The following is a 12,416-nucleotide window of genomic DNA, read 5'->3' as shown; positions in this document are numbered from 1 at the left end:
TTTCTTAATTTCTTTTTCTGCTACTTCATTATTAGTGTACAGAAATGCAACAGATTTCTGTATATTAATTTTGTTTCCTTGACTTTACTGAATCCATTTATCAGTTCTAATAGTGGAGGCTTTTTTTTTTTTTTTTTTTGTGGAGTCTTTAGGGTTTTCTATATATAGTATCATGTCATCTGCAAATAGTGAAAGTTTTACTTCTTCCTTACCAATTTGGATGCCTGCTATTTCTTTTTTTTTTTAAGATTTTATTTATTTATTTGACAGAGAGAGACACAGCGAGAGAGGGAACACAAGCAGGGGGAGTGGGAGAGGGAGAAGCAGGCTCCCCGCAGAGCAGGGAGCCCGATGCGGGACTCGATCCCAGGACCCTGGGATCATGACCTGAGCCGAAGGCAGTCGCTTAACCAACTGAGCCACCCAGGCGCCCTGGATGCCTGCTATTTCTTTTTCTTATCTAATAGCTGCAGCTAGGACGCCCAATATTATGTTGAATAAAAGTGGTGAGAGTGGACATCCTTGTCTTGCTTATGATCTTGGGGGAAAAGCTCTTAGTTTTTCCCCATTGAGTATGATGTTAGCTGTGGGTTTTTCAAATATGGCCTTTATTATGTTGAGTTATGTTCCCTCTAATCCACTTTGTTGAGGGTTTTTATCAGGAATGGATGTGGTATTTTGTCAAATGCTTTTTCTGCATCTATTGAGATGATAATGTGGTTTTTATCCTTTCTCTTGTTAATGTAAGGTATCATATTGATTGACTTGCAAATATTGAGCCACCCTCGCATCCCTAGAATACATCTTATGTGATCATGGTGAATAACCTTTTTAATATATTGTTGAATTCAGTTTGCTAGTATTTTGTTGAGGATTATTACGTCTGTGTTCATCAGGGATATTGGCCTGTAATTTTCTCTCTTTGTAGTGTCTTTGGTCTAAAATTTTGTTTGTAATTTTTGCATTTATGTTATGAGGGATGTTGGTCTGGAGGTTTCTTTCCTTCTAGTGGCTTTTTGTCTGGTTTTAATATTGTATAATATCTGTATAATCTCTCTTTAATATTGGCCTCATAGAATTAGATTGTTACAATTCCCTCCTCCTTTTCAATTTTCTAGAAGAATTTGTGCATAACTGGTATTGTTTCTTCTTTAAATATTCAGTAAATTTCACGAAACCAACCATCGCGGACTGGAATTTTCTTCGAGGGAAAATTTTTAACTGGAAATTCAGTTTCTTTGAAAATATAGAGACTTTTTGAGTGAGCTTTGGAAGTTTGTGTCTTTCAGGAAAATTGTTCATTTAATTTAACTTATCAAATTTATTGCCAAAATGTTGTTTGTAATGATCCTTATTATCTTTTTAATAGCAGTAGTATCTGTAGTGAGGTCACCTCTCTCATTCCTGATACTGGTCATTTCTTTTGATTAAGCTAAAGGTTTATCAAATATATTGATATTCTTGAAGAATCTGCTTTTGATTTATTTTTATCTGTTTTTCTGTTGTTCATTTCACTTATTATACTCTCCAATCTCTTATTTCTTTTCTTCCACTTACTTTGGTTTAAATTTGCTTTTTCTGTTTTTTAAGGTAGAAACTGAGGTCATTGACTTGAGGCCTATTTTCTTTACTAAAAGAGATGCTTAGTACTCTAAATTTCCCTCTGTGTACTGCTTTTTGATGTGTTGTGTTTGCATTTCATTCAGTTCAAAAAACTTCATAATTTTCATTTTGCTTTCTTCTTTGAACCCATAGGTTATTTTATAAGTGTGTGATTTAGTTAACAAGTATTTAGAGATTTTCCAGGTAATATTTGTGTTTTTATGGTTTCTACTTTAATTCCACTGTGGTCAGAGAACATACATTATATGACTTGAATCCTCTTAAGTGTATTGAGACTTTTTCTATGGCCCAGAATATGGTCTTTCTTGATAAATATTTCATGTGCACTTGAAAACAATGTATATTCTGTAGTGTTGGGTGGGATGTTTTATAAATGTCAATTGGGTCAAGTTGCCCTCTAATATCTTTAGTGATTTTCTCTTATTGAGTATTGATTATAAATTATTGTCTGTTTTTCCTTGCAGTTCTGTTAGTTCTTGCTTTATGTATTTTGAAGCTCAATTATTTGGAACATAAATATTTGGGATTATTATATCTTTTTGAAGAGTTGACCTTTTATAATTATGAAATGACCTTCTTTATGCCTGGTAATATTCATTGCTCTATAATCTACTTTTTCTGATACTAATATAGCCACTCTACCTTTCTTTTGTCTGGTGCTAACTCTTTTTCCATTCTTTTACTTATAACCTGTTTGTATCTCCATATTTAAAGTGCCTTTCTTATAGGCAACATATAGTTGGGTCTTGCATTTTTATACAAACTTTATTCTTTTATTGGCATATTTAGACCATTTATATTTAATATGATTATTGATATGATTAGGTTTTAATCTACCATCTTGCTATCTTATTTCTATTTGTCCCATCTGTTTTATTCTGTTCTTCTATTTTCCCTTGAAAACTGAGTGTTTTTATGATTCCATTTTTAAATTACTGGCTTTTTCGCTAAAATTCTTTGTTTTGTGATTTTAGTTGTTGCTTTGAGATGTATAATATACATGTTTAACTTATCATAATCTACTTTGTAGTCATATTATACCACTTCACTGATAATATAAGAACTTTACAATTGTATACTTATATTAGTCCCCTCTCAACTTTTGTCCTATTGTTATCATATATCATTTTTACATGTTATAAACCCCACTTTTCATTCTTAATTATTTTTATTTAAATAGTCATATTTTTAGGACACTTAAATATTAAGAAAAAAAGACTTGTATGCTTACTGTACAGTTCCCATTTCTATAATTTTCCTTCCTATGTATAGATCCATATTCTAACCTAGCATTCCTTCTGCCTAAAAGACATTGTTCAGCATTTTAATAGTGTGAGTGAACTAGTAATTATTTTTTCAGCTTTGTATTTATAAAATATCTTCATTTCTCCTTTATTTTTTAAAGATACTGTCTCTGAACATAGAATTCTAGATTACAGGTTTTTTATTTCAGTATTTTAAAGATGCTGCTCCACTGTCTTCTCACTTGCATTGTTTCCAAGAAGAAATCCTCTATATGTAATGTATCTTTGGAATGCCTTTAAAAATTTTTTTTTCACTATTTTTGAACAATTTGGTCATGATATGCTTTGGTGTAGTTTTTACTGTTTTTTATGCTTCGGGTAATTTTGAGCTTTTGGGGTCTGTGTGTTTATAGCTTTACTCAAATTTGGAAAAACTTCTGCCATTATTTCTAATATGATTTTTTTTTTTGTCCTTCCATTTTTCTCCTCTCTGATTACTAATATATTAGGCTACTTGAAGTTGTCCTATAGCTCAGTTATCATTTCTTCCTTTCTTTTCTTTTTCTTTCTCTCTTCCTCCCTCCCTCCCTCCCCCCTGCTCTTTTTCTTTCTTTCTTTCTTTCTTTCTTTCTTTCTTTCTTTCTTTCTTTCTTTCTCTCTCTCTTTCTTTCTCCTTCCTTCCTTCCTTCCTTCCTTCTTTTTTCTTTCTTCTTCCTGAGTTTCCTTTTGGAAAATCTCTAGTTACTATGTCTTCAAGTTTGCTAACATTTTCTTTTGGCATGGGTAATATGCTGTTAATCCCATCTAGTGTATTTTCATTTTATATATTATAGATTTCATCTCTGGAAATTTTACGTGGGTCTTTTTTATATCTTTCCTATCTATATTTAACTTTTTGAACATATGAAATACAGTCCTTACTTAATTACAGTTAGAACGTAGTATTCTTGACTGCTAATTCTAATGTGTGTCAGTTGAGGGTCAGTTTTGATTATTTTCTGCATTATGGCTCATGTTTTCCTGCTTCTTTGTATGCTTGATAATTTTTAATTACATGTCAGATATGATGAATTTTACTTTGTTGGGGGATGGATAGTTTTGTAGGTCTGTTCTAAATGTACAGTTAAGACACTTGGAAATAGTTTGTTCCCTTTCAGTCTCACTTTACTATTTGTTCTATTAAACCAGAGAAATGGCTTAGTGTAGGGTTTGATTATTTCCTCTACTAAGGCAAGACCCTTCTTTGTCCTCTACTTGATGTCCTGTGAATTAGGAGTTTCTTCAGTCTGGCTGGTAGGAAGAGGTGATATCCCTGCCCCTCTGTGAGTGTTGAGAAGCTTGGATCCTCCCCTGACCTCAGGTAGTTTCTTTACTTGCATGTGCTGATCAGTACATATGCAGATACCCAATGGAGATCCTCTTCTTTGCTCTTTCTCTTTCTACAGCTCTCTTTTCTCCATTACTCTGGGAATCTCCACCAGAGTTCTCCCTTCCTTCAACATTGTCATACGGCTCTTCTCATTTGTTTCCTGTCTCCCGAGGGAACAGTCTTTTGATCTGATGTCCATTGTTTTGAAATACTGTTTCACAGTTTTGTCTATCTTTTGGCTTGTTTCAGGCAGGAGGACAAATCTGGTCTCTGTTACTCAATCTTGGCTATAGCAGAAGTCCTGCCTTTTAATTTTGGCTAATTTTCTATTTAAAAACATTTAAAATTCTAAATAGAAAGGTCCATCTGTCTTTACCTTGATGGCTTCTGTCTTTGATGTCATGCTTGAAACACTTCTGTGTTTGACAGCTTATAAAATATTTAGCTATATTTTTTTCAAGGTCTTTAACTGCCTTATTTTTATATTCAAATGTTTTGAATATACATTATATTATAGACATTTCTGAAAATAGCTAAATTGGAGGCAGAAACCCCTGGAAGTACCTCAACAAACACATTGCCAGTACACATCTTACCATATTTCCTGTCATGCATTTTGCTATGCCTTTGTTTTTTATACAGTTGCAATCCTAGGGTGTATGTCATTTACCGTGTTCATTCAGTGCATTTTCCAGATTGCTACATAATCTTCATAATTGTATCTTAATGACTGAATTATATTTCATCAAATGAGTACACTGCAATTATGCTACCTTTATGTATATTGCAAAACATTTAAGTTATTTCTTCTTAAATAGAGTATATGAAACATAATTATCTGGCAGGGCATTTTTAGGGAATCTTAATTTTGCCTTTTTTTTTTTTTTTTGCCCCACTGCGGGCAGAGATGCAGATACAGTTCCTCTCTCACTGTGTCTTTGCTTCTGCCTCCAAGCCCACACCAGTACACTCCATACAACCCTGTCTGTATACAAAAGAGAAGGAAGTAAAATAATTAGTTTCTTAATAACACAGTCCATTTCTTATTACTCAGATAATTATAAATAGGAAAAATTTTTAAAGAGCTTATAATGTACATTGTTCGTATGTATTAACAAGGCATCTGAATTGTTTTCTAATTATTATTTGTGCTTGGTTATTTTTAGGGAAGTTGCTATTCAAGTCCAATACATCATAATGCAGAATTCCTTATCAGTACCACCAAAAGATCAAGGTAAGATAACCATGCTGAGGAAAACAGTAATGCGTGCGTTATAAATAGTAGAAATTGACACATTCAGTGCCATTATCCCCCAACCAGAGGTAATTTATTTCCTGGAACTAAGAACAAAATCCTAATTATGTCGGAAAGTTGATTTCCTTTGGTAAATTACTGAAGTGTATAGAAGGACATGCATCTTTGACTGGGAATTCCTCGAGAGTAGGGCCATCTCATCCCACACAAAGCTCACAGACCCCAGCCCGTTAGTAGACATTTAGTTGGCACCAATAGATGTCTACTGCAATTATCGAGTACTGGTTTTGGTGAAACAAAATGACGTGTTTTAGTGAGAAGACTATATTCATGTATATATATATTCTTACACACATGCACACACACAACACAGATGTAGAGAGAGGGGATAGTCACTAATACATTTCTTTGACTTTTTTCTTCCCATAGTCATTTAAAAAGAAACAGGAAAAACCATTCCCCAGCCCCACATGATTTATAAAGAAAATCATGGGGTTTTTTTTAAGATTTTACTTATTTTTTGACAGAGAGAGAGACAGCGAGAGAGGGAACACAAACAGGGTGAGTGGGAAAGGGAGAAGTAGGCTTCTCATGGAGCAGGGAGTCCAGTGAGGGGCTCAATCTCAGGACCCTGGGATCACGATCTGAGCTGAAGGCAGACGCTTAACGACTGAGCCACCCAGGGGCCCCGAAAATCATGGTTTTTTAACAGGAACTCCTGGAGGTTTATAGCAGTTTATAGGTGGAGATAGTGTCTTTTCTGAATAAAGAGTAATTAAATTTCCTTCAAGGGCAAACTCTAACCTTAGGAAGAATTCAAGTCTTTCACCTGCCCCTACATAGTCTTTTCTACACAGAAGAGAAATTTTGATATGTATGTGAGAAAAATAATGTCTTTAATGATGCAAACTTGGGCTTCCTTCACGGAAGACAAAACTTTTAGTGAATGGAGGGAATTTGCTATAAAGAACCCTTAACCATAGCAAACACTCTTTGATCTCTCCACTAAAAGGAAAGGCAACATTGTAACTGTTAAGAGCATGGAGTCCAGGTCTGACAGCCCTACCACTGAATTGCATATCTTAGGCACATCACTTGACTCCTCTTTCTCATCTATAAATCTATAAAATGAACATAGCAAGTACTACCCTAGAGGTCATGTGGACATGAAAAGATATAATACATGTAAATCAGCTAGCATATTCCTACGTATATACTAGGCACTATAAGATGATAGTGGCTATACTCTTAATGGCTGTTATTAATATCTGAGGAGGCTGTTGTAATGAGATGAGCGTGGCTGCTTCCTGCTTCAGGTGCCTACTGGCCTTAAAAGGCCAAGCATGATCCACGGGGACCCAAGGGAAGTAAATACAGAGAGGACCTCAGGCTTACTTCTGGTCCAGACATTTGGCCAAAGGGGAGAAAGAGTCCTTAAGAATCACAGGAGATCCAGCCCTGCGCATGAGGGCAAGAAAGGGTGTGGGATGAGAGAGTGGAGAGCAACCCTAACTAGAAACTAAAAGTGTGCATTTCCTGTGAATGTTTTCTGGTGTATATCCTTTGGAAGATTTCTGTGGTAATAGGTAGCTGATCAAGGGGTTGGAAACTTAGTGTCCTAGCTGGTATCACCTTGTTCATCTGAGTTAGAGGTGTGACTGCTTAGAAGGACGAGCACGAGACCAAATGTCAGGGAAGCTGACCTCCTTTCCCACATCTGCTGCCAGCCAGCCGTGGAACTTCAGACTACTTCTTTTGCTTGTAAGCTTTGGTTTCCCCATTAGTAAAGCCAGGATTACTAGATATTCTTCTCTATCTCTAAAAGGTTGTAAATCTATGTAATGAAGCAATGCGCTGCTTGGTTTCTGGCTGATAAGGGGAAGTCATTCATGTCACCTCTCACACCTCCTGCCTCCTTTGTTTCTCATCAAGCCTCATTTTGTTTTGTTTTCTTGTCTACCTCTCAAGCTGTTGCATAAGCTTAGTTATCTCCATGGGCTTGGCCAGAAAATAAGACGCCATCAAGCCTAGCTAGGAGTTCAGTAGCTCTAGTAAATACTTTGTCTGTCTTTTCTGGGACCAGAGATGCTTGAGCCCCAAACCCAGAACTTAACAGAGAAAAAGATAAAATAACTAAGTCTACGGCCATACCACCCTGAACGCGCCCGATCTCATCTGATCTCGGAAGCTAAGCAGGGTCGGGCCTGGTTAGTACTTGGATGGGAAGATAAAATAACTAAAAGAGCTCAATTAATCACATGCCTCCAGTGTGGTAGTCACTCTGCCCACAACTTTACATTCTTTGTTTTCTTTAATCCTCACTATAAATTAGATACAATCTTTATCTGAAAGGTTCAGGGAGATTAGTTACTTTTACCAAGATCACCAGTCAGGGAAGTGACTGAGCCAAGATTTGAACCCAGATCTGTCAAAATCCCAAACTCAAACTGTGTCCCCTGTGTCACACTGTAAATGTATAAAGAATATTTCTAGTTCTATTTTTAGATCATTCCCCTTTTTCTTCTTTGATCAAACATATTAATTTATATTTATGTCATCAAATATAATCAGTTATGTGACATGAGAAGTGTGCTGGGCACATGCCATTTGTTAATTAAATTCTGAGTAATTTATTTAACACATCATTGATGGCTATCCATAAATTATGATACTTAAAAACTTCAGACTTGTAAACACACATGCACATATATTATACATATTAATGTATGAAATTCAGGTAGGTATTTACCAGCAGAGTTGTGGAGCTTAAGAAAATCCAGTGTATCACATAGTATCTCCTAATAAAATTTCCATGGTGGAAGCAGATTTAATGATCACCAGTATAATAGTTAACCAGTCAGATCCAAAGATAAATCAGACACAGCCTGTGCTTTTACAAAACACAAAATCCTATTAGAAGAGCAGACATGTATGTAATTAACTAGAAGAATGCATGACAAATGCTGTATGGGAAGTGAGTATGACATCCTTTGCGAACCTGGATGAAGGGACAGTTGGTTAGGCCAGAAGTTTTGAGGCTGACGTTTTGGGGGGGAAACACACCAGAGGAGATGACATTTGTTCAGGACATTAACACATGTGTAGAAGACAACCAAGTGGAATTTAGAGATCAAGGGATATGGGCTTAATGCTGGGAAAGAACTAGCAGAAACTAATTAGAAATTCTAGTGCCTTCTATTTAAATGTTTTCTAATTTTGGATAAAGAGATTTAATATCATAGTATCACTCTAATGATCATTTGTAGTATATTAAAGGCTTTCCAGTATAATTTAGTGTCATCATTATTCCTTTCTGTGTGAAAGTATTACTTATAGAATCTCCAGAAGTTCATTAGACTTACTTCATTACAATTTTCTATCTTCTCATGCATTCAGGATTTGGGGGTAGGATTTATGGTTTTCCCAAAACTTTTTTTTTTTGTTTGATATTTTCAAATAATAAGATAATAGAAATAAAAGGACAGGTATTTTGTGTTGGAAAATGGCAAATTGTAGCAAGTAATAAACCATGTTTTTGAAAAAAAAAAAAAAAAAGGCATAACAACAACAGGATAAGGCCAACTAAGTTGTTGTAACTTCTACTTTAAATTTGTTGAAGGATAGCCCACCACAATGATTAAAAACGCACGTAAATTTTCTTACTTGCCAGATAAGGAAACACAGAGGAGCAGCTCTGCCAAATGGTTCTCTGACGGGGACAGTTTATGTTTTCCATGTGCTAGAAAGTTCACTGTGGTGATGCCAATGAAGGGTCAAAGTTTGCACCTTGGAGAGGGCAGGATGAATTGTCAGTCTCCACATAGTTGATTAAAACAAGTCCTACTGTTCGTTGGGCAGGAAGGAGTCTTCATCTGAGCTGAGGGGGGGTCTGTTTTACTGGAGTTGTTGGAAATTTCTCGTCCTTTGCCAGCTTCACAGTTGGGTGCTGCCATTGCCGAGGCAAGTGTGCTGCAAGTAGGAAGGTCTTCTTGCCCGCGTCTTCCAACGTTCCTCTCAGCTCTGTCATGGCATCTGCATTGTCCAAAGGTAGTTTTCAAATTGTGAGTGCTATTTTTAGTCAAGGAGAGTAATAATAAGTGGGGGTGAGAACGCAGCAGATGCTTTCTGGCAAGAGGGTCTTCATGACCCCCTTTGGAACCACTGCAGTTATCTAAATATGCACCATCAACCCCAACTCAGTTCCAAAGCTTGTACAGTGTTTAACTCTGCAGTCATGGCTGTTACTGTGTATCATGTGAATGCAGATTTGGATCAGAAAAAAACAAACAAAATAACCTGGATTTTTGATGTAATAAAATACTTTTTTTTTTTTTTTAAAGATTTTATTTATTTATTTGAGAGAGAGAATGAGATACAGAGAGCATGAGAGGGAGGAGGGCCAGAGGGAGAAGCAGACCCCCAGCTGAGCAGGGAGCCCGATGCGGGACTCGATTCCGGGACTCCAGGATCATGACCTGTCACTTAACCAACTGAGCCACCTAGGCGCCCGAGGAAATGAGTTTTTATTTTATTTCATTTTTTTATTTTTTTAAAGATTTTATTTATTTATTTGAGAGAGAGAGAATGAAAGACAGAGAGCATGAGAGAGGGGAGGGCCAGAGGGAGAAGCAGACTCCCCACCGAGCAGGGAGCCCGATGTGGGACTCGATCCCAGGACTCCAGGATCATGACCTGAGCCGAAGGCAGTCGCTTAACCGACTGAGCCACCCAGGCGCCCCTATAATAAAATACTTTTAAAATAATTATGGTATGGCCTAAAAATATAAAGACTTAAAAATACTGCATGGAGCACTGGGTGTTATACGCAAACAATGAATCATGGAACACTACATCAAAAACTAATGATGTATTGTATGGTGATTAACATAACATAATAAAATTAAATTAAATTAAAAAAATAAGGGGTGCTGTTGGATTAAAAAATACACATATAGTATGTATTCTTTATATTTATTTATATTATATTTTTGTATAGTATACATCCAGACATAAACATTTTGGTATTTGTGAGTATAGCATATTAGAACTCAGGGAACACTTGGGCAAAGTAGTGAATATTCATTTTTTTTTTTTAAGTTTAGCAAAATGATCTTATTATAGGCTCCTAGTATCAGGTTCTTTTTAAACTTCTTGATGATTTTTTTTTTTTGTCTCTGGCAGGCTTTCAAGCACTTTGGCATGTAGTGGCTTCACATATATACATTAAATTTTGTTGAAAACGCTTTAAACTCAAACTTCAAAAAAATCATATGATTTAGATGCTGTGAAAACATTTTCATCTGTCCTTGATGAAACACCAAGGTGGAGTTCCCAAGTCTGCATGTTCACTTAACAAATACTTATTGCCTTTGGAGAGGCCATGAGCAAGGAGCACAGGGGGGAAAAGGAAACCCAAATGAAGCTCTACTATTTCGGCTCGGTTTCAATAAAGCTGTACTACCTATCAGAATAGTTTACCTTCTATGAGGACTTAACCAAAAAATGGGTTATTATCTTATTATCTAACTACAGTTTGACTCTTTCCACCATGGTATTAAAGCTGCTTCTTAAGCTCCTATCCTATCTTCTCTTTTCCTCCTCCCCCTTCTCTCCTGTTCCCCTTCTCTTCTTTCCCCCTCAGTCTGGGAAAAGAATACTGAACTAAGAGCTGAAGAGTTGAGTTCTGTTGACCCTTCCACCCTTCTTTTTAGGCTCTGTGATCTTGGTCAAATCAGTGAACCTCAGTCCCTTCATCTCCCAACTGGGAATAGTAATTCTTGCTCTGGAACAGCCAGATGAGATAAGATACAGTCGATTCTCATCATTCACAAGAGTCACGTTCTATAAGGTTGTAGCTAATACTGAACCATTGCTCCATAGCATTAGGTTCCTGTGAGCCTCTGGTCACAACACAACGTTTTCATCAACTATCAGTACAGAACTTAGCTTTATGTGGAGTCGTTAACCCTGAACTCACAGACACAACATGATCACTCATTCCTAAACAAAGCTTATCTAACACATGTATTTTTTCTACAAGGCACATCAGTGTCTTCTCACACTTAGGAACACTGGACAGCACAGCAGCGCTATGCTTGAGGGCTATTTTAGACAGTGAAATCACCAACCAAAAAGGAAAAAAAATAAGAAAAATGTGACATTAATAGAGCACAAAAATGACACTTGTTTGTAATAGAAGAGCTGAAAGAAGGCAGAGCATTGGCCACTGCTGAAAATGTGCATATGGAATGACTCAGGTGTTTGCTTGTGCGTGTCCACAGATGACCATGCAAGTCTCACCAGTATGGGTTTGGGGACTGCAAAGAAGTTTTAGCAAGCAGGCGAATTTGTACCTATAGAATCTGGAAATAATGAGGATCAACTGTATACAAATATACCTTGTAAAGTCTTTTTTTTTTTTAATTTTTTATTGTTATGTTAATCACCATACAGTACATCATTAGTTTTTGATGTAGTGTTCCATGATTCATTGTTTGTGCATAACACCCAGGACTCGATGCAGAACATGCCCTCTTTAATACCCATCACCAGGCTAACCCATCCTCCCACCCCCCCTCCCCTCGTCTCTCATGGTTCATCTCCCCCTCCAGTTTCCACCCCCTTCATTCTTCCCCTCCTGCTATCTTCTTCTTTTTTTTTTTTTCTTAACATACATTGCATTATTTGTTTCAGAGCTGGGTGATAGACATTGGGGAGGGTATGTGCTATTGGGAGCACTGTGAATTGTGCAAGACTGTTGAATCACAGATCTACAGATCTCTGAAACAAATAATGTAAAGTCTTTTAAATTCTTTTAAAGCACAATGTAAATCTCAGAATAATTTGTAGAATAAGTTACTTTGGGTAACATTTAACTCAGATATAATAATTTTGTGCAAAGTTGATGTTATCAGTGTCAAGTTAA

The 12,416-nt window shown here is 36.3% G+C and overlaps 1 protein-coding gene across 11 annotated transcripts in view; it reads left to right on the top strand.

Annotated features, from left to right (window-relative positions):
* The window catches only part of ZNF438 (zinc finger protein 438), a 190,663-nt gene that overhangs the window by 156,238 nt on the left and 22,009 nt on the right, over positions 1-12,416 (top strand). For 8 of the 11 annotated variants that reach the window (XM_045874249.3, XM_054507312.2, XM_054507314.2 and 5 more), the window contains one exon: positions 5,403-5,470. The exons of the other annotated variants lie outside the window; for them this stretch is intronic. In XM_045874249.3, coding sequence (XP_045730205.1) covers positions 5,434-5,470 — 37 coding nt within the window. In that variant the 5' untranslated portion in view covers positions 5,403-5,433. The remainder of the gene's footprint in view (positions 1-5,402; positions 5,471-12,416) is intronic. 11 annotated transcript variants of the gene reach the window in all.

Source organism: Mirounga angustirostris, unplaced genomic scaffold (assembly GCF_029215605.1).
Source record: "Mirounga angustirostris isolate CCGP_5_RB_7025 unplaced genomic scaffold, mMirAng1.0.hap1 SCAF_5, whole genome shotgun sequence".
Taxonomy (NCBI): Eukaryota; Metazoa; Chordata; class Mammalia; order Carnivora; family Phocidae; genus Mirounga; species Mirounga angustirostris.
This window is presented reverse-complemented; position numbering and strand designations above follow the sequence as displayed.